The sequence below is a fragment of the Paroedura picta genome, chromosome 2, assembly GCF_049243985.1.
Source record: "Paroedura picta isolate Pp20150507F chromosome 2, Ppicta_v3.0, whole genome shotgun sequence".
NCBI lineage: Eukaryota > Metazoa > Chordata > Lepidosauria > Squamata > Gekkonidae > Paroedura > Paroedura picta.
Window position 1 is genome coordinate 32,274,469 of NC_135370.1, and position 26,026 is coordinate 32,300,494.

The 26,026-nt window shown below is 45.0% G+C and overlaps 1 protein-coding gene across 1 annotated transcript in view; it reads right to left on the reverse strand.

Moving 5' to 3' along the window:
* Nucleotides 1–878: 878 nt before the first annotated feature.
* The window catches only part of AGPS (alkylglycerone phosphate synthase), a 72,025-nt gene continuing 46,877 nt past the window's right edge, over nt 879–26,026 (reverse strand). The window contains exons 14-20 of the mRNA XM_077319622.1: nt 23,898–24,010; nt 19,619–19,688; nt 17,907–17,968; nt 16,338–16,427; nt 14,611–14,710; nt 13,709–13,766; nt 879–3,364 (exon numbers count right to left, since the gene is read on the reverse strand). Of these exons, the coding sequence (XP_077175737.1) occupies nt 3,243–3,364; nt 13,709–13,766; nt 14,611–14,710; nt 16,338–16,427; nt 17,907–17,968; nt 19,619–19,688; nt 23,898–24,010 (615 nt within the window). The 3' untranslated portion in view covers nt 879–3,242. The remainder of the gene's footprint in view (nt 3,365–13,708; nt 13,767–14,610; nt 14,711–16,337; nt 16,428–17,906; nt 17,969–19,618; nt 19,689–23,897; nt 24,011–26,026) is intronic.

Sequence of the window (26,026 nt, forward strand, 5' to 3'; positions counted from 1 at the left end):
ACCACACATGACTTGGGGGGGGGGCACTCCCTTTGGTTTCTCAATAACTATCCCCCAGCAGACCTCCCCCCCCCCACGCCACAAGGGGGTGATGCTTCTTCCACATTGCCAATTTGTTTAGGGGCATGCCAGGTGGATTGTAACACGGGGTCCCCAACTTTTTTTGAACCTGTGGACACCTTTGGAATTCTGACACATGGTGCTGGCTGTCGCCACAAAATGGCTGCTGTTTGAGGTGGAGCCAACCACGAAACTGCCTGCCCCAACTTATCTTTAGCCACACAACAGTGAAGATCCCTGCGCTGTGGCAGCGCAGCCAGTCAGAAACCTTGCAGGAGGAAAGCTCCACCAGGGCCTGCCCCCTTTCTACAAACACTTGGTGGGCACCAGGAGAAGGTATCAACAGGCTCCCTGGCCCCCATGTTGGGGGACCCTGCTCTAAAGTACGGCTTACTGCCAAAGCAAAATGCTTAGTGGGAGTTCCTAAAACATGAGCATCCACACACTTCTATTTCCATCTCTGTCAGCGTTTTTGGCTAGCACCCGAGGCTAGCACCCAGAGGAGCAGCTGCTGAAAGAATGCTGAAGTAGGGGTAAGTAGGGTAGGGAAGAACCTCTGCATTGAGTGCAGAAAGCCCCAGGCTTTCTGACATCTACAGCTAAAAAGGCTGGATTAGACAGCTTCATGCGTTCCGAAGTCCTGCTTGCATGCAGTGTTTGCACAGTTCTTGGGGAAACCACCAGTGAATGCCCGAAGATTTTCAACTGTAGTGAAAAGATGGCCATGACAGGAGACCTCTTGCATAGGCCTGTTTATGTTTGGTTCTCTTTTTTTTATCCCACAGGAACGCCGTGGACGCACAGTCAATAACTTCCCATTCTGTACATTTGCATTTTTCTTTAATGACCATTTCGCTTTTTGAGCTAGAGCTCAACTCAGGTATGCTTCACAGGTGCTTTTGCAAATGGCTCTGAAGAGTTATTTTTTTTTCCCCAAGGAAGGAGCCAAAAATCAGGTTTCGCAAAAAATAAGACAAAAAAAGGTAAAGCGATTTACAACTTGTTCACAGTCATCTGCATTGTGTCTCATCCCTCGTGCCCGCCCTTCTTCAGAAAGCCCCACAATTATTTCTCTTAGGTACGAGAAGACTAATGTGACACAAGTTTATACTTCATGATCTGGGCGACCCTCGCGATTTAGCTATTTGCGGATTTATGAAAATACAGCCTCCCTCCCCAAGTACCCCCCCCCCCGCCCCATTGTGCAATTTCTAGGAACACCGAAAGATTAGGATACACTGCTGGGAAATCTCCATAGGTAAGATAAATTAATTAAGCACCATAAATAAACTTGCATGTTTGGGGCAAACACAACCTTGTTCAGAACGAGTAAAAGTCAGGAAGTTAATTTTTTGCTTTCATTCTACTCAAAAAGGCACCCCCCCCCCCCGAAAAAAAACACTTTGATCCTAGAATTTGGTGCTTCATGGGCACACAAACACACTCAATTTCTATCAAACCAAGAGCTAAATTGTTGTTTGAAAGGGAAACTAGTTTAAAAGGATATACAGTACACAGTCAAAAGCAGGTATTGTTGTGTCAGCCTTAATGCCTACTTTGCCATCAGCAAAAAATTCCTTGGAACAAACACACTGATTCTGTTCTCTCTCGGGGATTAAGAGGGGATTTCTGGAGTGCTGTTACAATTTCAATTCCATCAGCCCATGAGCAGCTGAGATGGGATGTTTTGAATGTCTATTTCAGAGGTGCATTTTAGGATATGGACAAGTAGAATCTTGGCGAAATCTGAGCTTCTTGACAGTAAAAACAAACAAACACCTGAGCAGGTTAAAACCAAAGCACTGAATCCATGGTACTGTTAAGGGAGCTTTCCTGCTTTCTCCTTCTGCCGCCTGCTGTGCCTCATAAGAGTCAGGGGGACGCCTCGGACTCTGCCTTCAGAAGGACCAGGGAATAGGCAAAAACCTCTTCAGAGATCTAGATTCTGACCGGAAGAGTTTTGTGGGCAAGTTAGTGTGGTACAATTGACATATTAAAGCTCCCCACTTACAACTAGCGGATTCAGTTTTACATTTCAAGTAACATCTAGAGATTCTTGTTTTAAGACTACTACTTCAGACAAAGAATGCATCGAGTCTGTCCCGCTCCCCCAACCCTATAATTGTTGACAGCAGCTATTCACTAGGGGCAAAATACATAATTGAAATCGGCTGGACTTAGAAGAGTTTTGATTTTGGGAACGCTGGTTGCGATCGAGACGAGGAGCTGATGTTCTGCACTGTTATGTAAAAAGCATAGAAGGAAGCCAATTTGTTTTAAGGACCTGCACCCCCCCCCCACCCCCACTGTGAAATATGGATGAATTATATGACACGACATTAAGGTAGGTTTCATTTGAATGGCTCACTAACACTCTTTTTTTAGTCCGACATCCTATTTATATGGAAGAACCGATTAAGTTTATGGCTAGTTGATTATAATCAGGAAACTACTTGGCCCGAGTGGGCTTGGAACGGCTCTGAACCTGACGGCTTTTTCGGAGAACGAGTGAGAGCCCTATAAAAGAAGCCCAGACATTTTAGCAGAACAAAACCACAGAGGCCCAACGTATTTTAGGTGGTAAAGATTTCCATGCGCGCATACACCCAATGCAAAAAAGAACCGTTTCCTTCTGGGCCAATCAGTTTGGTTCCAGATATGAAGTAGTACAAATGCAGTTCAGACCTTGTTAGGTGAGTGCTCCTAGATGGGAAGGACGGGTAAGACGATCCCAAGCAAAGGACTGCTTAAAAAAACACCAACCAACTAGCCAACTAGCCAGGCAGCCATGGCCCTTAACCTTTCCCTAGGCAGTCCTAACACAGCTCTGTCTTGTCACTTGTGGAACCAAGAGAGTTATTCCGATGAAGAAGGGCTTCCTGTGACAGAAACATCCGGGAGCCGGCCGTGGATATTCTTGCGGTGGGGAAACATCCAAAGTTGCATTCTCAGACTGGCTGGCCCTTAGCACGTCTGGTTGTTTGAAATATCTGAAAGGAGCTTGGATAGTCCCCTGTGGCAACCAACTGGATGAACCTGCTTGACCAAAAGGAATTAAAAGATGGGAAAAGAGCAAGTTTTGAAACTGGGTCCATGCTATTATTTGGTTACCAGGACCTCTCTGAGACTCAAAACATTAATATATGTGTGTGTGGCATCGGAACAGGGACAAGGAAAGAGTTTTATAAAAGGTTCCGGTTTCCAAAGATGTTATCAGGGTCCACGTATTGTTTGAGAGACTTCAGCATTCCAAACCCGACGTCGGAGACGGTCTCCTTCAGCCACTGCTTGCGTAACTTGCCCACTGGAGGGGAAAAAAGGAGGAAAAAAAAGGGGGGGGAGAGAAGCAAGTCTTTAATATTCATCATAATAGCAGGAGCCAATAAATCTTGTGACCATGAATGAACAAACACTGGGTGATAAATGCTTTTATTCAAAAATGAGAAATGTTTTGCTTTGTTTGATTTATTCAGCCCACCAGACTATCAAGCTCATTAAACCCGGGAGTACTCCCAGAGGAAACCCCCAGATTGCCTAGTCTCTTTACAAAAGTATGAAATTTAGATAAAGTTTAGGCCGCAATCACGCGTCGCATTAAAAATAATTACGCACAGCTCAAACTCTCTCAACGAGAGGTGACGGTGTGTTTGAACAGCGACGCCAATCCTAAATCAAAATATTGCGAGGAAAGTATTCAGAAGCCTTTAAAAACCAACCCACACAGCCCTTTTCAGATTAACACGAAACCGGCATGCGGGATGCAGCCTCGGTGCATTATGTTCAAAGGAGGTAAGCCAGTATCTGACAGCCATGCTCATAAAAGCGATTGGTTGGGTTTAACCACTCAAGACCACTGTGGAAGTTACCACAAGGCTCTCAGAACAATCCATGTACTACAATTGGGTTGATTTCAAGGATGACCTATGATTTTTCTAAAAGGTAAGCTTTGGTACAAAGCAGCCTTCATAGAACCATAGAAGAATAGAGTTGGAAGGGACCTCATGGGTCATCTAGTCCAACCCCCTGCACTATGCAGGACACTCACATCCCAATCGCTCATCTACTGTAACCTGCCACCCCTTTGCCTTCACAGAATCAGCCTCTCTGTCAGATGGCTATCCAGCCTCTGTTTGAAAATTTCCAAAGATGGAGAACCCACCACCTCCCGAGGAAGCCTGTTCTACTGAGAAACCACTCTGTCAGGAACTTCTTCCAGATGTTTAGACGGAATTTCTTTTGAATTAATTTCATCCCATTCGTTCTGGTCTGTCCCTCTGGGGCAAGAGAGAACAACTCTGCTCCATCCTCTATATTAGCGATCCCCAACCTGTGGGCCGCAGACCACATGTGGTCCTTCGACTAATCGGAGGTGGGCCCCGAAGGACACGTTCTCCCCCCCCCCCGGCCCTTTACTTCATTGATTTGTCATTGTCATGAGTTAAAATTTCCATGAAAATAAAATGTTCCTTATGTTCATTGTTGTGGCGTGTCTGTATCTTATTTTGAAGGGATGTTTAAACATTACCATAGCGATCAGAGAGCGTTAAGGCAGTGGTTGAGAGTAGAGGAGTAAACTACCCCCCCCCCCACCGGGCCTCAGTAAAAGGTGTTGAGTGGTCCCCGGTGATAAAAAAGGTTGGGGACCACTGCTCTATATGGCAGCCTTTTAAATACTTCACTGTTCTATATGGCAGCCTTTTAAATACTTGAAGATGGTTACCAGATCCCTTCTCAGTTGTCTCCTCTCTAGGCTAAACAGACCTTAACTTGCCCAACTCTTTTACCACTGAGAAACCCCTGAAGCGGTGCGACTGTGCAGAATATGGCTGGGAAGCAGAGCTGTGCACGTGCCCCTCTCCTTCCCACCCCCTCCAGGCCCATCCCTGGCCATTTTGGGAGGGGGTGGATGGCCATATGTGCACAATGTCACCCGATAAATGTTCAATGCATTTTAAAAATATATAATAAAAACATATATATAAGAAAAAATTGACTCCCACCTATTAAAGGAAACCCTTCCAAGGCCATCAAGAAACCCCAGGGTTATACCAACAAAAGCCTGGTATAAAATAACTGAGCTCTTTTTGTGTGTGTGTCAGAGAACCTAGTTGCCCAAGTGTACAGTTCCTGCACCAAGGCAAATAACCATTTTTTTCAACCTGAGGCATGACCAATTTGCGTGAGGCCTCTCCAAAGTATTTGTGGCTATGTCCAAGCCCTCTTGCACGCTCAAGTTTCTCAGGGTAGCTGAACTGCCAGAAGAATAACGAATGATGAGGGACACCAATGGAGAGCAGAGTGTTGTTGTTCCTTCCCTCTGAGGAATACAACCGCCGTGCTGCCGAACTGACTGAGAAGGAGGGAATGGAAACAAAACCTTAAAGAGACAGAGGCCATGCTGGTTGGGAAAGGTGGAGGTCCTGAGGGACGTGGTTCTCCCTGCTTCTGATGGGAGGTCAATGGGCGGCTTACATAATAACATAAGAACAATACATGGAACAGTCTATAAAACATTTGAATAACCATGCAATAATAACTGATAATTGTATATATTGTATATGCGTGTGTGTGTATATATATATATATATGTATATATGTATATGTATATATATGTGTACCCAGCTTGAGTACCCAGCTTGCTGGGGGGTAAACGGTCATGACTGGGGAAGGCACTGGCAAACCACCCCGTATTGAGTCTGCCATGAAAACGCCAGAGGGCGTCACCCCAAGGGTCAGACATGACCCAGTGCTTGCACAGAGGATACCTTTACCTTTATATATATGTGTATATATGTGTATATGTATGTATGTATGTGTATGTGTATATATCTATATCTTTAAACACAGCCCCGCGGCGCCGCGGACTAAATAAAGGAGTAAGGGCCCCGAAGGCGGGCCCTGTCCGGAATGAGGAAGGGTGCCGATAGGCCCCTTCCCCTGGACTGACCAGCGGAGGGCCCAATCGGGAGGCTGGTCAGTCCACCCCCAAGCTGCCAATCATCAGCTGCGCACAGCGCGGCTGCTGATTGGCTGCTTGCCCGGCCAAAAATCAATTGGGAGGCGCAAAGCGCCTCCCACCCCGTCCCACCTCCCACCAGAGCTTTCCTTCGCTCCAGCAGCCATTACTTTGCTGGCCGCCAAGAGCGAAGGTAGGCTCCCTGGCCCCCGGCCCCGACAACGGCTCCCCAGACCTTCCCCGAGGCTTGGGGACTGTTTTAAAGCCTGCACGCCGCCTTTAAAACGGTTCCCATGCCCCGGACCTGGGGAACGTTTTGCTACATGGGGGGGAGAGGGGAAGCAAACCCTCCCCTAGAGCCCGCTGTATTTCTTTGACAGCGGGCTCTACTCCTAGTCTATAATATTGTTGCTATACTGGATCCAGCTTTATGGGTGCAGATGCAAGTTAATGCAGCTGCCAAAAAAACCAAATTCTGGGTAAGCAGCACATGAATAAAACATTGTTCACTTTAAAGGTGTCATGGGACTCAAACTTTTGTTTCGGAGCTGCAATACAGGTTTTCTTCCCAATTAACCTAGCTCCAAAGACACCCCCCATTCCTGTACCTTGATATCACTAATCTGGCTACATGGATCCATGCCACGGTAACATCAAGAATAGACCACTAGAATGTGCTGGGCATTAATCTCACCTCAGAATCAAGTAGGAAACTCCAGTTGGTGCAGAATGCCACAGTTTGGCTGTTATCGGGAAAAAGAAGAGTTGGTTCTTATACGCCGCTTTTCTCTACCCAAAGGAGTCTCAAAGCGGCTTACAGTCGCCTTCCCTTTCCTCTCCCCACAACAGACACCTTCTGAGGTAGGTGAGGCTGAGTGAGCCCTGTTATTACTGCTTGGTCAGAGCAGTTTTCTTAGTGCTGTGGCGAGCTCAAGGTCACCCAAGCAGATTGCCTGTGGGGGAGCGTGGAATCAATCCCGGTTTGCCAGATTAGAAGTCTGCACTCCTAACCACTACACCAAGCTGGCTCTTAAATGACTGAGAGAGGAACACAGAAGCAAAACTACACCAAGACTGAAAAAGCCTAGCTCAGGGATTCCCAACCAGGATTCTGAGGAACCCTGGGGGTTGTTGTTGTTATTATTATTATTTAATTTATTACCCACCACTCCCGAGCATGCTCGTGGTGGGTTACAGATATCCAGTTAAAAGCCCCATTAAAATGGACACAAAAATATAAGATACAATACCAAGCAAACCCAACAACATGGTGGAAACCTCCCCCATCCCCACCCCAACCTCTAGAGGGAAAAGCAAGATGCCCCCCCAAGGGTTATTTTGCCTTAAGTTCAGATGGCCGCTTCCCCTGTTGTTCTACAGGCCTCGTCTCTTTCTCCACAATAGAAAAACAGTAAACACTTCTCTGAAGGGCCGTGTCACCACTTCCAGGGTTCCTTGAAGCCTAAAAAACATTTCTGGGGTTCCTCCATGATGAAAAGGTTGAAGAAAAAGAAGAAGAAGAGTTGGTTCTTATATGCCGCTTTTCCCTACCCAAAGGAGGCTCAAAGCGGCTTACAGTCGCCTTCCCTTTCCTCTCCCCACAACAGACTCCCTGTGGGGTGGGTGAGGCTGAGAGAGCCCTGATATCATTGCTCAGTCAGAACAGTTTTATCAGTGCTGTGGCGAGCCCAAGGTCACCCAGCTGGCTGCATGTGGGGGAGGGCAGAATCGAACCTGGCATGCCAGATTAAAAGTCCACACTCCTAACCACTACACCAAAGCTGGCCTAGCTTCTACTTGTGGGCATGCCTCCTACTTTAATGTGAAGCTTCACGTACATAATGTAGAAAACGACCACGCGCATTTCTCCTGCAGCTACATTCCTACTCCCTAATCACTGGGCAAGACTGCTCCCGAAATTCCAAGCAGGGCCCAATGCCTGCACTCCGGACCACTACGTTCCAGCCACAGCTGACGAGACGACGCACAGTCGGACGATATCATCTACCCTGATTAGGAGTGCTGTTTTCGGGGAGCTTATCCTGTGGTTATAGATGCAATTGTCTCCGGAAAGAGTGAAAAACAAGTGGCCCAACAAGATGGAGCACATTAAAGCCACAGCGGGATGTCCGACAGCCAGCGCGCCTGTCTCCCCCCCCTACCCCGCCGCCCGTAACAACAGTCCCACGAGGAGCTGAACTGATGTCTGAGCAGCCCCCAAACAGCCATCGCATACTTAATGAAGTCGCTCACCAAGTGCTCGAAAAACAGAAGGTGCTGGGAGTGCATCATTAGTTCTGTCAGAGTGATAATTTACACATCTATCTTGTCACATTTTCTATGCTTTATACTTTTGCAATAATAAATCTAACGTGCATTTGATTAGCGAACCAGAAAGTGGTTTGTTGGGGGGGGTTTTGTTTTAAAAAAAATTAATGCTGTACAGGAGGATCCTGGTGGTCCTTCATGAACATGTTTGATAAAAAAAAAATTAATCCCCTATAGTATTGAGTGGCAAGTTCTCGGTCGCCACAATGTGGACGAGACACATTCCTAATTATTGCAGCTTTGAAGTTGAAAGGAGCTAAAACTCAGGGACACCTTAGAGCAGGCTTTCTCTGCCAGGGTTTTGTGAAACCCTGGGGTTTCTTGACAACCCTGGAAACATTGCCCGAATGGGTGGGGGTTAATTCATTTTTATATTTGTAAAACATTTATTGGGTGACATGACCATATATGGTTGTCGAGCCCCCCCCCCCAATAGCCAATGTTGGGCATGGAGAAGGGGGAAGGGGAAGGGCCCCAGGTAGGCATTTACACAGCTATAATTCACAACCATATTCTGCACAATTGTGACACTTTTGGCGTTTCTTGAAGCCTGAAAAATGTTTTAGGGGTAAAAAAGTTGAGGTATAACTTTCAAACTCTGAAAATCTTGTTTGTCTCTAAGGTGCTACTGGACTCAAATCCAGGTCTTCCAATGCAGACCAACAGCTACTCTCCTGAAGCAATCTTTGAGGATTACAGTTTCACAGTAAACAAAACGGGCAAAACCGCCTTGCATTCCTCAAGAACTCTGAGCCCCTATCATCACACAGTGACCAACAGTTAAGTGTCTGTGGGCACACATATCCATGTGTTCACATAAATCCATTTTGGATCTGTCCGGATGCAGCATTCCTGATATTCCAAAACCGCGGCTTGGAGGGTTGGAGATACACTGCAGCACACGATTCCCTTCTCCTGCCACAGATCCCTGTCTCAGTTCTCTAGCTGAGGCAAACCACCTTACTGTTACATCCACCAAACCACCATATGTGTTCAGTTCTAGTAAAGGTGGTGCCTTCCTTTTTGCATAAAATCCTTCCGACGTAAGAACATAAGATGAACCCTGCTGGATCAGACCAATGGTCCATCTAGTCCACACAGTGGCCAAGCAGTTCTTCTGGAGGGCCAGCAACAGGGCATAGAGGCTAAGGCCTTTCCCTGATGTTGCCTCCTGGCTTTGAGACAGTGTCTCTGAATGTGGACATTCCCCTAGGTCATCACTGTTCAGCCACCAAGAGTCTATCTAATCCCCCTTTAAAGCTGCTTATTTCAGTAGTCACTGCAGCAAATTCCGCATTTTAAACACTTTCCATTAAACGTAGTAGCAAAGGAGGATCTTCTGCTAGTGGAAGGACCTTAGGGTCAGAAGAAAACACAGCTGCTAGGGGAGTGGCATTATTGGGCCCAACTTGAAGGCTTATGTTCGGTCTCCAAACCAGAACTGGAGATACAGATTTGGTGGCCAATTTTGAAACAACATCTTATGGATGCAAAGAAGAAAAAGAAAGAAAGAAAAGATCTTAAACGTTATTTTTATTTCATCCCTATAGCAGAGAGGTTGTGTCTTCATGGGTGTCAGGGTCCCAGACCTTCTTCCCCCATATTATTTGGGTATGTCTTAAATTCCCTGCATATCACTTTTGATTAACGATACAGTATCCACTTTTCAATCTAAACTGGATGAAATAACAATTGTTAACAGGCTCTGCTCCTACACAAACCTCTTGTATTGTGGCGTTTTTAGGTAACGTTTTTAGAATTAATTCCAAGTTCTTAATGAAACCGAGTAACACTGTTTTAGCATAACCAGATTATGTATATTTCCATATCTTGTCCCTAAATGCCAACAAAGTCTTCTATATCATTTCTATCTAATGGAACCCAATAAAGATGGCAAAATTCTATGATGTTTCGATCACCAGGGAATTCACACAATGCACTCAGAGCTTTGGGCAGAATTCCAAAGGTATTTGGACAACGTAACAATTCAGGTTGCTTACCTTATTACTAGCCTAAGACCACTGATAAAATTATTTAAGGTTTTAAACCCCCTGAAAAGCCTCATGTGGCACAGAATGGTAAGGCAGCAGGCATGCTGTCTGAAGCTCTGACCATGAGCCTGGGAGTTCAATCCCAGCAGCCGACTCAAGGTTGACTCAGCCTTCCATCCTTCCGAGGTTGGTAAAATGAGTACCCAGCTTGCTGGGGGGTAAACAGTAATGACTGGGGAAGGCACTGGAAATCCACCCTGTACTGAGTCTGCCATGAAAATACTAGAGGGCGTCACCCCAAGGGTCAGACATGAATCGGTGCTTATACAGGGGATACCTTCACCTTTAAACCCCCTGATGCTTACTCCTTTGCTCTGCACCCCCTGCGTTAAATCTGAGGGCTCTTCAGTTGACACATGACAGCAAACCACCAGTTACAGCATATCTATGAGGCTCCACTGGACTGTAATAGCACCACACCAGCACACTTGCTAGTTGGAGCCAGCATGGAAAAACAGGTTTTAGATGGGGCTTGCCAAGCTAAGTCTCGGACGCAGCCTCGATCGATCTGATCCAATCCATCCATCTGCCCATCTTTTGCCTTTCTGATCAGCAAGGAAGGCAAGCCAAAGTTCATGGAAGGAAAGCAAAAGTCCCTTTTACCTCAGAATTCCCCGCCTCACCCCATTAAAATCCATATTTAATACTGTGTAGCATTTGTGTCGTGTTTCCCAAACCCACCCGGTTACCTCTTGGGTCAGGCTGGCCTTCCGACACAACTTTGGTCAAAACAAATGATATGTCCTTCAATCAGTGAACCATGACCAAAAAGAAAACCTTCGCATTATAAGTACAAGACTAATGTGGCTGGGGGACCAGGCTGCGTCTCGCAATTAAGAGTTTCAGAGCCGAGGTCTTCCCCCTCAGGAACGGGGCCATTTCCCACAATCGCACAAATTTCAACCCTCACTGTTTCTAGAATAAATTCTGCCACGTAAACTGTCCGGTCCCTGCCTTAAAAATCGCAAGCGCCACAAAGAGAGAGAGTTAAACGGGCTTTAACATCCCTCATAGCCTCAAGCCCCAGACTACATCTGTTTTATTTGATACACAAACCCAGAGTTAAAATAGCTTCATTTATCACAACATGATTGTAGGCAGACAAACCAGGCTGTCTGTTTTCAGATAGCGAAAAGGAACCGTTATTAATCACAATTATAGGGCCAAGGCTGAAGAGGAATTGCGTCGATATCCGCCCTTCCCCACACAGGAACTAAAAAAAACAACCACACAACAACAGTTGAGAATGTCAGGACGAGGCCTGAAGGTCAGGAAACAATCCAAAAAAAGAAACCAAGAGGTGGACAACCACGTTTAATCCCAAACGATAAATTCTAAGCTCAGGAACAAGAGACAGTGGAAATCTAATGCACGGGGTTAGATGAATGGCACCAACGGAAGAGCAGAAATAGCCTTCAAACTTCTTTTTGCAACCGCGGCACAAGGCTCTGGAATGACTAGGATTTCCTCCACAATGCCTTGCGTTTGCCCAAGGGAATGACTGCATCTTCAGCCTTCTTGATGCTACCAGTGGCTTACGGCAGTGGTCCCCAACCTTTTTGAGGCTGGGGACCGGGCAGGACAACTGCCCGCCTGCTCATGCCGCACAGAACTGCCATGCGCGCATGCGCGAAAGTGCCGCGCATGCGTGATTTCGGCTGCGCATGGCGCATGCATGGCCCGGCCGCTCATGCGCGATGCGTGGATGCGGGCCTGATTCCTTCTCCCCCCCCCTCCTGCAGTAAGAAGCTTTCCGGGCCGCAAGCTTGCGGCCCGGGAAGCTTCTTACTGCGGGAGGGGGGGGGAGAGGGAGCCGCGGGCCGCGAGTTGGGGACCACTGGCTTACGGGACTTAGGAAGCTAGTTCTAAGCTAACGATTGTGGAAAATCAGACTGCTGAGGGAAAACGTATGAATGCATTGTACTCTGCCATCTGGACACAGCCTTTTTAATTACATCAAGAGCCAGCTTGTAGTGGTTAGGAGTGCGGACTTCTAATCTGGTGTGCCAGGTTTGATTCCACGCTCCCCCACATGCAGCCAGCTGGGTGACCTTGGGCAGTTCTGACTGGGCAGGAATTATCAGGGCTCTCTCATCCTCACCTCCCTCACAGGGTGTCTGTTGTGGGGAGAGGAAAGAGAAGGCAAATGTAAGCTGCTTTGAGACTCCTCCGGGTAGAGAAAAGCAGCATATAAGAACCAACTCTTATTATTATTATCGTGCTTCTTTTCCTCCTGTATGACTGTGTGTATATTTGTAATATTTTAAATGCATGTAAGTTCTACAATGGCCTCTTGGACGGGTTTCTTCACCCTGTCAGATGTTAGCTCTGTTTGTCTCAGCTTCCCTTTAGAAAAACGTTCCCCTAGAAACTACCCGGGATTATCCAGAAGACGATTTCTTAATGAAGGCAAAAGGGCACCCTCTTTGGCCTTGATCCTCAGAAACCATAAAAAGAGGGAAGCTCAAAGAGATCTTTGCCACCTTCCCTTTTCTTGTTGCAGTCTTCTGTGCTCCAGGGTGAGAGGGGAGATGCCCTTGGGAATGGCATCATGTACAAAATGAAGGGAGTTGCTGCTAGGCAGCCAGCATGGTGGTAGTGGCTAAGTGTGTTGGACTAGTACGTTACTTTGAGAGACTAGAGTTCAAATCTCTGCTCATGCCGTGGAAGCTAACTGGGTGACCTTGGACAGTCACGCTCACTCAGCCCAACCTACCTCACAGGGTGGTTGTGGGAATAAAATGGAGGAGGGGAGAATGATGTAAGCTGCTCTGAGTCCCCATTGGAAAGAAAGATGAAGAAATTAATTGAATTTTAAAAAACAGAATGAGGCATCAGCAGTAGGGATGAGTACCAGGGAAAAATTATGAATGGGAGCCTAGAGGTCCAAATCTATGGACTCTTGAACAAAGTTCCTGAAGCCAACCTGCACTGATTCCTATGGGTTGGGGTGAGAGCCACAAATACGTAAGAGTAAGCAACCACAAGCCCAAAGCCTTTCAGTGGAAAGGGAACCAACAAGCCCAACAGAACCAGAATCAAACCAGAGATTCCCAGGAGAACCACAGCCTAATGTGGCAAGCACAAGCCCTTCAATGTCCAACCAAAGAAGGCAAGCAAACAAACTGAAGCAAGGGATGGGAGCCCAGCCCAAGTGAACCAATGTCAAACCACAGAATCCAAGCAAAACCCAGAGCAGGAGTGGCAACAGAATAGCAATGTTCACAAATTATGCACACACAATAGTATCTGGGAATGCCTTACAGAAAATTGTTAACTAGGAGTTGGGGGCTCAGATACAAACAAACAGTACCTCCATGATGATGCGACAAACTCCCGCCGTTAGCAAGGATTTCTTCTCTAGCTGCGCTCTGGGGGAAAAAAAAAAGCAAAATTATTCATCAATCCAAATTGGGCCAAAACAAGCAATATAACCCCTTTTATTCACTTCCGAAGCAGAAATGGATGCAAAATCAAGATTTACAATATCTGACTCAAGAAGATTCTGCCTGCGATTCTAAAAGCACATGAGATGGCAACTTTTACCATCTTGTAGACTCTGTGTATTGAGAGATAAGCTTTAAATTTTTTGAAATTAAAACAGCAGCAATAGCAGCAGCAACAGCCACAAAACAGTGCAATGCTTTTCAAAGGCTGGCTAAAATACAGACTTTATCTGAAGAAGAACAACCTTATTGGCAGTCATACCATACCAACTAATCATTGCATATATAGGAAGCTTGACGTAAAAGTTTAAACTAATGTCTGATGCTAATTATGGATTTGTGTCCCATGAATTTACTAGAAGGGTGGGAGGAGAGCAAAGCAGGAGATGCCCCCTCAACCCTCTGCCACTGACTGCCCCCTTCCCCCTGCTGTACCTTCTGCTTTTACTGCCATCCTCATTCTTCCCTGCTGCCTTATTTTCCTTGTCACTAGTGGCCACGGACACCTTCCACAATGTTTATGGGGTGTCTGAGCAACCCTCAAAATGGCAGCTGAGCTACAACTCCCAAGATCTCATCTCCCCGCTCCCTACTGCCTGTGCTTTTTGCTTTTAAATACCCTCTCTCTTTTTTTCATGCTCGGATTTTTCTGCAAACCCAAGGTTCCCCCCAGATTTGTAGAAAACCCCCTCCTACCTCTATGTGGCCACGACACGAAGAGGCCGCAATTATTGATCAATAACATGAGAGTGACACATAGGTACCTTACCTCAATTTCTTCGTAAACATGAATAGGGTCACTTATTCCTCGGTAGTTGAAGCCCAAATAGAAATACACACACGCACCAGCATCATAGGTCTGCGTCACCCTGTTGTGTTTAGAAAGAATTAGATATACCACAGTGCTGTGAATAAAGGCAAGCTCTCAAGACAGAGGACAGAGGTCCAAAGGCTTCATTCCCAGTGGGACTCCCTTCCTTCACAAAGCAGGGAAACAGATCTTCTGAATCTAATCCTAAATCCTCTGTGAGCCCATCAAAAACGCAAGTGAGAATGACCAACAGTAGCATGGCACAGAAAGCATCTAACTACATAACAATCCTTAGCGCTTTATGTTTTATTCCTGAATTTTTAGGGTCGAATTGCAATTTTCTCTCGGTTTTTATCCTGCAGGTTGCCTTCAGCGTTCTACGGATGGAGAGGCAGAACAGAAATTTTAAACAAATCAGTAAGAAACACGATCAATGGGCGACTAAATAACACAAACAATTAGTGTGGGTCACCACATTATGAAGACAACAACCAAAGATCATTTCTCAACTGACTACTTCAAACAAGGAAATCATGATGACAAATTTGTTTTAAATAACCTATTTAAACTGTGTTCATGGCTACTGACTAGGAATGTTCTAATCTTCCAACTCCAAAGGGAAACATTTTCATCAGTTTTTTTTTTTAAAGAGGACAGACACCAAAAAAAAGCAGACACCTGGTGACCCTATACATAGGTTGCTTTGGGTGTATTTTTTAATAAGGAGTTTGTCTAATCAATTTGAACAAAATTAGAACAGCAACAAACTTTTAGATCTAATTCGTCAAACCATGGGGGGAAATGTACAATGCAATATATTTCAGTAATAATGAAAGTTTGCACATGAGGAACTAACTGTGGGGTGGAAGTTCTGTTTTATCAACACAACAGGAGCAGGATTACTCTTCGGGAATTCCCTAACCTCTTCCATATGTTCAAAATAAATGTTTGAAGGCACAAAGCGGTTTCAGCTTTCCTAAACTATTTTGAAAACCACTGTATACAATAACCTGGGCACTTGGTATGGGAGTTACCATTTTACAGCCCTGACTTCAATGCAGGCACAACTGGGTGCTTTTTTATACGGCTTAAACAAAACAGCCTCTCTTTAAATGTATCCTATTTATTACGTTTCCTTAAAGCAACACTAGTATTCTCAGAATGTTCATGCAACAACATGAATGCAGCTTCCTAGATGTTTTAATAAATTCATCCTCGAGGCACTTGAGTAGTGAATATTTGACTTGTCCTCAACGGGATTATATTTTACCAGGCAAATAGTAAATCCAAGCATGCATAAAAGCTGCCTGGCGTCTTATCAGATCTTCAGTGTTGCGTAGAGCAGGGGTAGTCAGCCTGTGGTCCTCCAGATGTTCATGGACCACAATTCCCATGAGCCCCTGCCAGCATTCGCTGGCAGGGGCTCATGGGACTTGTCGTCCATGAACATCTGGAGGACCACAGGTTGACTACTCCTGGTGTAGAGGTTCGAGCACCCTTTCTCAATTCTTTTACCATTGAGAAACCCCTGAAACATTCTTCAGGCTTCGAGAAGTGGCGCGATCGTGAAGAATATGGTCGGGAAACATAGCTGTGTACACTCCCACCCGGGGCCCCTCCCTTTCCCACCCCCTCCAGGCTCTATCCCACTAAAAAGGGAGAGGTCATTAACTGCTGAGCCTTACCGACAGGTAGCAAAAGGCGGAAACTGAACACCTCTCTCTTTGCATTCTTTTACTATTCTTTCCTTTACATTTCTGCAGAGGTCTAGAACCCTGGAAAAAAAGGAAATTGAGAAATAAGAACCGATCCCTCTTTGCATCGGTTTCTCTCTTTTGGCTTTAACATACCCCCTCTTTTGCCAGGGCTTCACCCCTGATTACAGGCTTATAGTGACAGAACTGTGGAGAAATCTTGGACCTGCAGAAACTGAAATGATAGGTAAGAAGACCCTCCACCACAACTTCTCTCATGTCCTAAACAGCACCCAGTAAATTATTCTAGAATTTCTCATTTTAAAAAAGGTTCCTCCTAGTGTTATCGGAGCAGCCAGAGAGACTGAATTGGAATGGTTTTGGGGAGACAGAATAAAACGAGGAAGCAGTTCATTTGCTGACCGGTGCTAAGGTTCAAAAATTAGCTACTGTTTCATTCTTATAATGGGTTATTAAGTACAACTGCATGTTTTAATTCAACTATTTATTCATTATTTGATTTATATCCTGCCCCTCCCAGTGTCTAACATAATCATAAAACATATACAATAAAATGCAATTTAGCAATAATTTAACTTGTACAATATATATTATTAAACCTTAACTATAAAAGCTTAACTAAAATATAAGATGACTCCTGCTGTTAATGCAGGCTTCAACCAGGCCAAATAAATAAATATTTTATTTTTTATATCCCATCCTTCCCTATTCAGCTCAAAGCAGGTAACATCAAGGTTAAAACAATCATCAGTTCAAAATAAATTGCATACATACAGTATATCTGTTCTAAAACTGCTCCCTCTTTCCGATTTAGATATTACCGAAGGATGGTTAATCCATATTGGACAGATTTCCATGGGTGGGTGGATGGATTCTGAAGCAGGGAGGCCAGCAGCTACTGTCCTCAGCCATAGGCCTGGTGGAACAGCTCTAACTGTTTTAAAGGCTCAGATTTCACTAGGGGCCTAGTGAAATCCACGCTGGGGCCACGGCCAAAAAAGCCCTAGCCCTGGTTGAGGCCTGTTTTACCTCTTTGGGGCCAGGAACCCTGAGCAGATTTTGAAAGCTCATTCTCAGCACTCTTTGAGGGACGTAGGGGAAGAGGCAGTCCCATAGATACAAGAGTCCCAGACTGTTTAGGGCTTTGAAAGTAGGTATCAGAACCTTGAGCCAGATTTGGTCTCTAATCTGGAACCTGTGCAACTGGGAGAGCAAAGGTGTAACTGGGAGAGCAAAGACCTGAGCTACTGTATTCTGGACCAGTTGGGAGTTTCCACAGCAGTTTCAAGGGCAGGTTACAGAAGTCTAATCTGGAGGTGACCATTGCATGGATCATGGTGGCTAGGTCAAGTGTCGACAGGTAAGGTGGAAGTTGTTGTGCCATCCCACCTTCCTTATCCTAGGCCACTTTAGTGATGCTTAGCTACACTAGAAAACTCCCACCATGTTAGAACATTAAATCTGAGACAAAACACTAAGCAAGTTCTCAGAAAAAACAGGACTGACGCAAGAAAGTGAGTTCAAAAGCACGCTCCTTACCTGTCCCAAGGAACGGATGTCTCAAATGATTCCCCTATTAAATAATAATCCATACCCACGTCCTGTTAACAGTAGCCAGAAAGAAAATGTTTCAGGTTAGTATTCCTAAAGGTTATTATAAACCTAGAGGCTTAGACTGCTATAAGTTTTGTGTGTCACAATGCATAATTACAACACTATTTTAAAGTAACCTGTTTACATTTCTGGCAACCTACATGTGTCAAGAGGACATCACAGAGATCAACAAATGGTCCTCATGCTTTGCACCTTTGGCCATTTGGCAGAAGACAGACCTGCTATGAAGGCCAAGTTATTTTTAATCAGGAGAAAATAACAGGTCATTTTTGGTGCTCACTGGGAAGATTGACTGTATTCTTTCTGAGAAATACCAAATTCATTATTTTCATTTCAATAACAAATGGATAACAAATTACCAAATAATTCTGCTCTTTTGAAGGCTCAGCTACTTTTGAGGCTACACATAAGCATAGTAAACAGCCATTCTGGGTTTGTTTGTTTTTTAACTTTCTAAACTTTGTCAAGAAACGCCCCATATAATTTACAGCTTTCTTTTTCATAAGCAAAAAAGCAGTCCCTCATTTATACAAATGTGGTAGTCTATGTGGTAAGAGTTCATGCAGGAATCATGCCATTCATCATGGGACCCAGAAGGGAACCTCACGAGACATCGTCACTTTCATCCCAGCCAGTTTTGCACAGATACAAAAGTATTTCTTTAGGGAAGCTTACTGTTCCCCAAACTTCTCAGACATGTCACATACTTTTCTAGTGTGCACAACTAAAAACTATCCCTCCCCTCAACCCCCGGAAGTTGGTTCAGCCCAATTTAAAGAACTAGGTCTGGCTCTGGAGGCGAAGAAAGCAAGCCTAAGACAGCAATTTGCATAGACCTGTCAGTGTGGATCTGATCAATGGAGGTACTCATCAGCTTAGTCTGTAGCTGTTTCCTCGGGACTGAGTCAAAGGCTGCCCGTAGATCAATAAAAGCAACATATAAAGAGCCGCCAGACATTTTTCAGCTAGACAGTATAAAATTGCACACTGGTCCAGTGATCAGTGTGGATCCACTTATCTACCCATGCAAAGATCACGGATATTCCCTGCTTCCCCCCAGGATTCCTCAAATCACGACCCGCGTGGCATAAGAGTCGGGTTAAGTAGGCTGCAGTGGGGGCGGGGGGGAGGCAAAGTTGAGACATCCTCCCTTTTCTATTGATGGAAGGGTGCCAATGAAAGAGACAGGAAGGGCAATCTTGCTCTTTACCTTGTACTCATATCTAGTTCTTGGGCCGGTGCCAATACCCACTGCTCTAGCTGCGGGGGTAGCTGGACTGGTGGGATCAATAAAGGGATTGCTGAGGTACCCTCTTCAATTTCGTTCTTCCCCACCCGGGCTGCCTCTTGTGGTTCCACTTTAGTGCTAAACTAGGCAAGTGGGGAAAAGAACCTGCCAATTGAACAGCAAGCCTGGCACCTGATAGCCTATCTCAGAGCCCTCATGCAGAACAATGCCTGAAAGGTGCGTACAAGTACTGAATCAAAGAGGTAAGTAAAAATCTATCTGGCCACAGAGCTCCAAACATCTCAGAAATGTGGATGTTTCCCCAAGAGAATGTGTCTTAGGCACACATTTAAAAAAAAAACATGCGCACACACAAGCTTTTTATTTTATTCTAAAAAGAGACACTCACCCGGAGGTAAGCAATGACGAATGTTAACATGTAACCTCTCTGTCCGTTGTCTTCTCCAGCTGCCAGACCCCTAGAATTTGAAAGGGCGATAAAACGTCAACTCAGAGCGTAAGAATACGACACCTGCAGCGGGAATCAATCAACAGCAATAGAGTTTCAAGCCAAGGCATGTGGACAGAGATGAGGACATTCTGTCTGGGATATAACAGGTTAGATTTGGAGATTCTGTTCTGCCCCCGCTAAGACTAGGAGAATGGAACTTCTGTTGGCTGAGGAGGGTTGTCCCCTGATCCTTGGGAGCAGAATTTCAGTGGGCTCACTGGACTGCAACAGGGAAGTCTGCCCATGATCCTAGGATCCCATCGCACACATTTTAATATGACTGAAAAACCCGATGGACAAGAGAACAGACCACAGTGGGATAGTAGATATACAATCACAACATTTATTTTGTACCCATGTTGCTCTGCTTAACCTCAACACTAAGAGATGCAAAACTTCTGCCTCAACCCACAAAGTTCCTGCTAGTCTCCATTTCAAAAGACACCATGGAAATGGAGAACCAGCCCAGTATCATAGAACTGCAGACTTTGTTTTTTAGTTCAGGAGCACGGATGTATTTTACTGGAAGGATATCAGAGAGGGAGGAAAAATCACACATGCTATACAGCAACACTGATAGCCTTGAAACAAGCGCCATTTTGGTACTGTGACAATTTTTAAGACGTATATATTTTTAAAACTAAAGACTGGAGAGCTTTACCCTGAAAGATATTTTATTTTATATATACAATATACTTTTATTATTAGAAAATACTGTGCCTCCTGTTGACCTGTATACAGTATCTTGGAATTTTACCTGATTTCTGCTTGAATTACCCTGATCTCAAGCCCAGGAAAGCCCTCATGCAAGCAAGAACTAACTCACTGATCCTATATGGCCGATTCCAGAGAATACCTTATCAAGAAAGGCTATGTAGATGTCGAGTGGGTTGCTAGCTTTTGCATTGCCAGCTTTACAATAATTTATGAAAACACCCAATTATAGTTCCAATGCCGTGTCCAAATGATCAGAAATTGATCTATAAATTACAAGCTGGCCGAGACTTCACAGTTACAGAAAAGGTGGCAACCTTCGTGGTGGCAGTAACAATGGAATCTTAGTTCGAAAAAGGATAATTATACTGATATCTGCTGGGACTGTATTTGTCAATCATTTAAAAATGGAATGATCTCAATAAAGGTGTTCTGTCTGCCTAATTGTGTGCATAACGTTAGCCTCTGAATAGAATCCCTTACGTTTGTCTTTGATTCTCTTTTTAAAATGACCAGTGGTGTGCTGGGCTGACTTGGCTTTCTTTACTAATTTAGTACAGAAAAAAGTAGGTCACCGGGACAGCAAGAGACGGAATAGGGGAATGACTTTACAATTTGCTAGCACTCAAACTGCAGCAAATGAATCTCTCTCTTTTCTTTTTACAAACTTGGGGAAAGATCACAAGTAAGACTTCCTGGTGCCAAGGAGACAACTTCCACGAAAGGAGCAAGCGTGCCTCTTACGTCATTAGCCATAAAAATCAGGATAACCAAAAAAAAAAAACAAAAAAAAAAACCTCCAAGCCTGAAGATCAAGGGGCAAAACTGCAGGTGCTGCTCTGCTGACTGTGCAGACAATTCGAGTGCGTTTCGACAGGCTTCCCCCAATGTCTTTATTACATTTCATATTGACTTGGAAGGAGAAGGACCTCCCTCCAGCTGGACATGTAGCTTAATACGGACTACAGAGTCATGGTCAGAGAACGCAATGGGCTTCTTGGGTTGCTGGCTGTACTTGCTTTCTTCCACTGCCAGAGAAAGAAAGAATGCAAAGGCAGCAAGACTCAGGAAATAACGGCTAAGTGGGACAGTCTTCATGGATGGCTTAGAGCAGGGGTAGTCAACCCCTGTGGTCCTCCAGATGCTCATGGACTACAATTCCCATGAGCCCCTGCCAGCATTTGCTGGCAGGGGCTCATGGGAATTGTAGTCCATGAACATCTGGAGGACCACAGGTTGACTACCCCTGGCTTAGAGAGTTTACTCTGCTTAAAAGAGACAGCACCTCTTTAAAATACTGGCTTGGGCCCGATGGAGCGTTTCTGCAGGCAGAATGCGTCTTTGCCTATAGTGTGTGACTTCTTTCGCCTCTTGTTGTAGCTCCGAATTAAACACACACGCCCTGCAATTTGGGCAGCAGCGGGAGAAGGAATGTAACAAGCTTGCACTCTGCAGGCAGAAATCCTTCCACCTTTGGAAAGGCTCTTGGGTCCAAATCCATTGGTGGTGACCAGTCATGGCTCCTGCTTCACCTCCCTAATTGCAGATCGGTTAAAAAAAGATGTGAATGAACATCAATAAGCAATTGCACCTTTTAGAAGGTAATTTACTTCCCATTGTTTTTCTCTTCCTGTATTAAGATTCCATTTGCGAATGGACATTCTTTCTGGCCCTTCTATACAATACAGTATCAAGCAGGGTCAATTGTTAAGGGTAGCCAACCTCTATGTCCAAAAAATGCAAGCGACCAATGCAGCAATTGTCACTTGCCGAATAATTTGTTTAGCTGGGAAATAAAGCTGTGGTTCGGGCCACGTCTTCACCCGGTGGTTTCATTGATCGGCCTCCCCAATCAATCAAGCCACATGGAGCCGGAACCACACGATCATTACTCAGTTTGTTATTGAAGTGAAATGTTTTCTGTTCCTTTGTAACGGCACAGAGCCATCAATGACAGGAGGCGGGGTACAGATAATCAATCAAGCCCTTGCTGATTAAGGACAATTTCCGTTTCTAAACAGGCTTGCTCCAGCTGCAGCTCCGGTCAATAATGGACAGTATTATACCTCCAATCTGAAAAAACACGGACTTCCTTCCCCGGGTTAGGACCAGTTTGTTTTAACGCCACAGAAGTTACTTGCCTGAGTTGGGAGCATCTCAAAAGTAATGACTTCGTTCTTTATTTAGGCGTTTTCTTTTATTGTCTATTTCAGTGGTTGCCAAACTCTTTTGGGCTGTTGGCTCTCTGGCTCCCAGGCCACATCCTAGTGACACCCCCCCCCCCACACACACACACACAAACACACTCCTGTTTCCTGATCTTAGGTGTACTGCAAATTGAAAACACACTATATTGCCTACACTTTTTTGGTTGTTGTGCAGTAGCCATATCTCAGTCTGGGGGGGGGGGGGGAGTCCTTTATAAAAGCCACTTTGGGTCCTCATCGGGGAGAAAGACCACCAGGGAAGGGGGAGGGGGGGAAGCAATGGAAAATCCCATGGCCAGGAGAAGGCCTTTTCAGCCTCCCAGAGATGGAGAAGGATTGCCAATTCTAGGTTAAGGGTTGCCAATTCTAGGTGAAGAAATTATTTGAGATCTCGGGTGGAGCCTGGGGAGGGCAGAATGTGATCAGGAGAAGGATCTCGGGCAGGATTATTATCCCAACCAGCCCTCCTTCTGAAGCTGTTGTTTCCTTCAGGAAGCTAAGCAAGGTCAGACCTGGTCAAGCACTAGATGGGAGACCACCAAGAAAGCCCAGGATTGTTACTACCAATGTCTCTCTCTAGGAAAATGCAGCTGCGGTGGGAAGAGTCAGACTGCTGGCCCACTACTGGCCTCAAATTCCTCACCACCACCCTGGATCCTTCCACTGCCCCCAAAGGGAACCCCAAATATTATTTCATAGTATTTTATTGACATAGTCAGTAATGCTAGGATGGAAGGTTTGGGGATGAAAATATTTCAAAGCATTATAGTAATAAGTTCACGTGCCGACTCCTGGAAAACTGTGTGTGTGTCCAAATTGATCTCATCTTCTCTGCTACATTTCTGCCCGCTAGGCAAAGAAATTGTCTATCTATTTCTATGACTTCATGGCTTTCATCAAAGACCAATTTCCACTTCAAAACTGATTCAAGTGGTTAGCTGTGTTGGTCTGAAGTAGTACAACAAAATCAGAGTCCTTAAAGTAGCACCTTTAAGAACAACAAAGATTTATTCAAGGCGTGAGCTTTCGAGAGCGTGCACTCTTCCTCAGACTATGAACTGAGGAAATATAAAGTCCACTGTCCTGATGGTAGTTCTTAGTCCGAGGAAGAGTGCAAGCTCTCGAAAACTCACGCCTTGTTGTGCTATTTCAGACCAACACAGCTAACCACTTGAATCAGTTTCCACTTGCAACTGCACAAAGATTTGAGGCATTTCAAATAGTAAGGATCGGAAGGTAAAATGCTCAGGTCGTACCCGAATTTTGCAGCAATGTCATAAACTTGCTTTTCGTGCTGAAGGACCTTTTCGCGGCTGCCCTCAAAAAGCAAGGTGGCGACGCATAATACGTTGGGATCAAATCCTTTAAACTGCGGAAAAAGGGGGCAAGTTTTGTTAGATAAAAGTAACATGTACACCAACATATCATTTTTCAAATTAGTCTTCCTCTAAAGTGGCCTCTCTCAACTTTTCTGGCATTGAGAAATCCCTGAAACAATCTTCAGGCTTTGAGAAACCCCAGAAGTGGTGCGATCGTGCAGAATACGGTTGGGAAGCATAGCTGTGGACACGCCCACTCAAGGCTCCTCCCCTTTCCACCACCTCCAGGCCCATTATTGGCCGTGTTTGGGAGGGGGGAGTTGACATAACCATATGTGGTCAATATCACCCAATAAATGTTTATCAAATTTCAAAATATATTAAAAACTTATTAATTCCCACCCAAATCAGGAAATACTTCCCGGGCTGTCAAGAAACCCCAGGGCCTCATGAAATCCTGCTCTGAGTAATATAACAGGACAACAATATGTTAATTCCCACCCTACTTGTGTTTGATCCTTACAGTGGTCGATTTTAAGCACTTGTTAAGTGGCTCTTACCTGGATAGTCCAGGCTAGCCTGATATGGGAAGATAAGCAGGGCGAGCCCTGGCTAGCTGCATTTGGTGAGGCTGACTGACCTATAACATCTACAGGTCCCCCCTCCCAGACTGAGAAATTGAATCTACTGAGCGAGTGTCAAAGTTATTGTTGAAATACTGTTCTAGTTGGTATGTTATTGTTATTGTTATATTGATTTTGATAGTGTTTTATGTAAACCGCGCAGATCCGTAGGGAAGGGCGGTATAAAAATCTGAATGAATGAATAAGTACTTGGATGGTAGCCCACCAAGGAAGTCCAGGGTCGATATGCAGAGGCAAGCAATGGCAAACCTCCTCTGAACAATCTTTTGCCTTCAAAACTCAGTGATTTGACTGGGGGGGGGGGAATTGGAGCACAAAGCAGAGGAAATAAACATTATTTTGTGTGTAAGACATCCCTGTGAAAGTCCCCAGGAATGTGAACAGAGCTGAGATCATTTCCAGCCCTGTTTGAGGTATATTTTGAAGGTTTGTCTGAGACGAGGGGTAAGAAGCAAGCAGTAGGAAGAGAAATGTGAGTTTGTTTAATCTGGCTCTTATCAGTGAACACACTGTTAAGCAAAGTGGTCCTGATTCGCTTGACCTGCTAGGCATCCAACTCATCTGGCTGCTGCTGACGTGAATATTTGAGGGATGCTGTCAACGTCACAGACTTCGTTTAAGCCTCGTTGTCAAATCTGCCTACTAGGCCAGTGTGGTCAGCGCTCTGGTTGAGGCGGACCGAAGCAACAGCATCTGCTGGGCTCCCCACAAACCCCTCCCCATGATCTGAATTCAAATCCATCTCCTACAGGATCAGGGTTAGAAGTCAATGTGGTAAGTGCTGTTATTATAAAATTCTTGTTGCCCCCAGTCCTGGTAGCTAGTGTTATTGTTGTTCTGATGTTATATTATACATTTACACTGTAATATCCCTATGTTTTATGTGAACCACCCTGAGCCTCAGGGGGAGGGAGGTATAGAAATGTATAAGTAATACATAAATGAATGAATGAATATCACTGGGGTGCTTTAAGTTTTAACTGCTAGTCACTGAGGGCCAACAGGCCGAGGTCTTCCAATATCTCACCGAGTAAATCTTTGCTGGTCTTAAAGGTGCTACTGGACTCTGATTTTATTCACCTACAAAGAGTTTGCGTTCTTTTGACGGGTCAAGAAAAGTAAAAACCTCCGCCAGATCAGGCTCTCACAACAAATGTTGATCTGGGTTTAAAGGCCTTTACACTAGATTTATGTGGGCTGTCTGCCGTGACACTTTAAGGTCCCATTCCTCCCTCTCCTGGCCCCCAACGCTCAGTCCCTGAACTACGTACTAGTCAAATTTTGAAAGCTGATTAAATGCGTTGGGATTCTGGGGTTAGGCTTCAAACACATCTTGTGGAACGGGACTGATACAGCTCGAGTATGGAAACAGAAATTTATCCTTAGCAACCACGACTTTTGGATTGCTGGTATTTTAGCCTG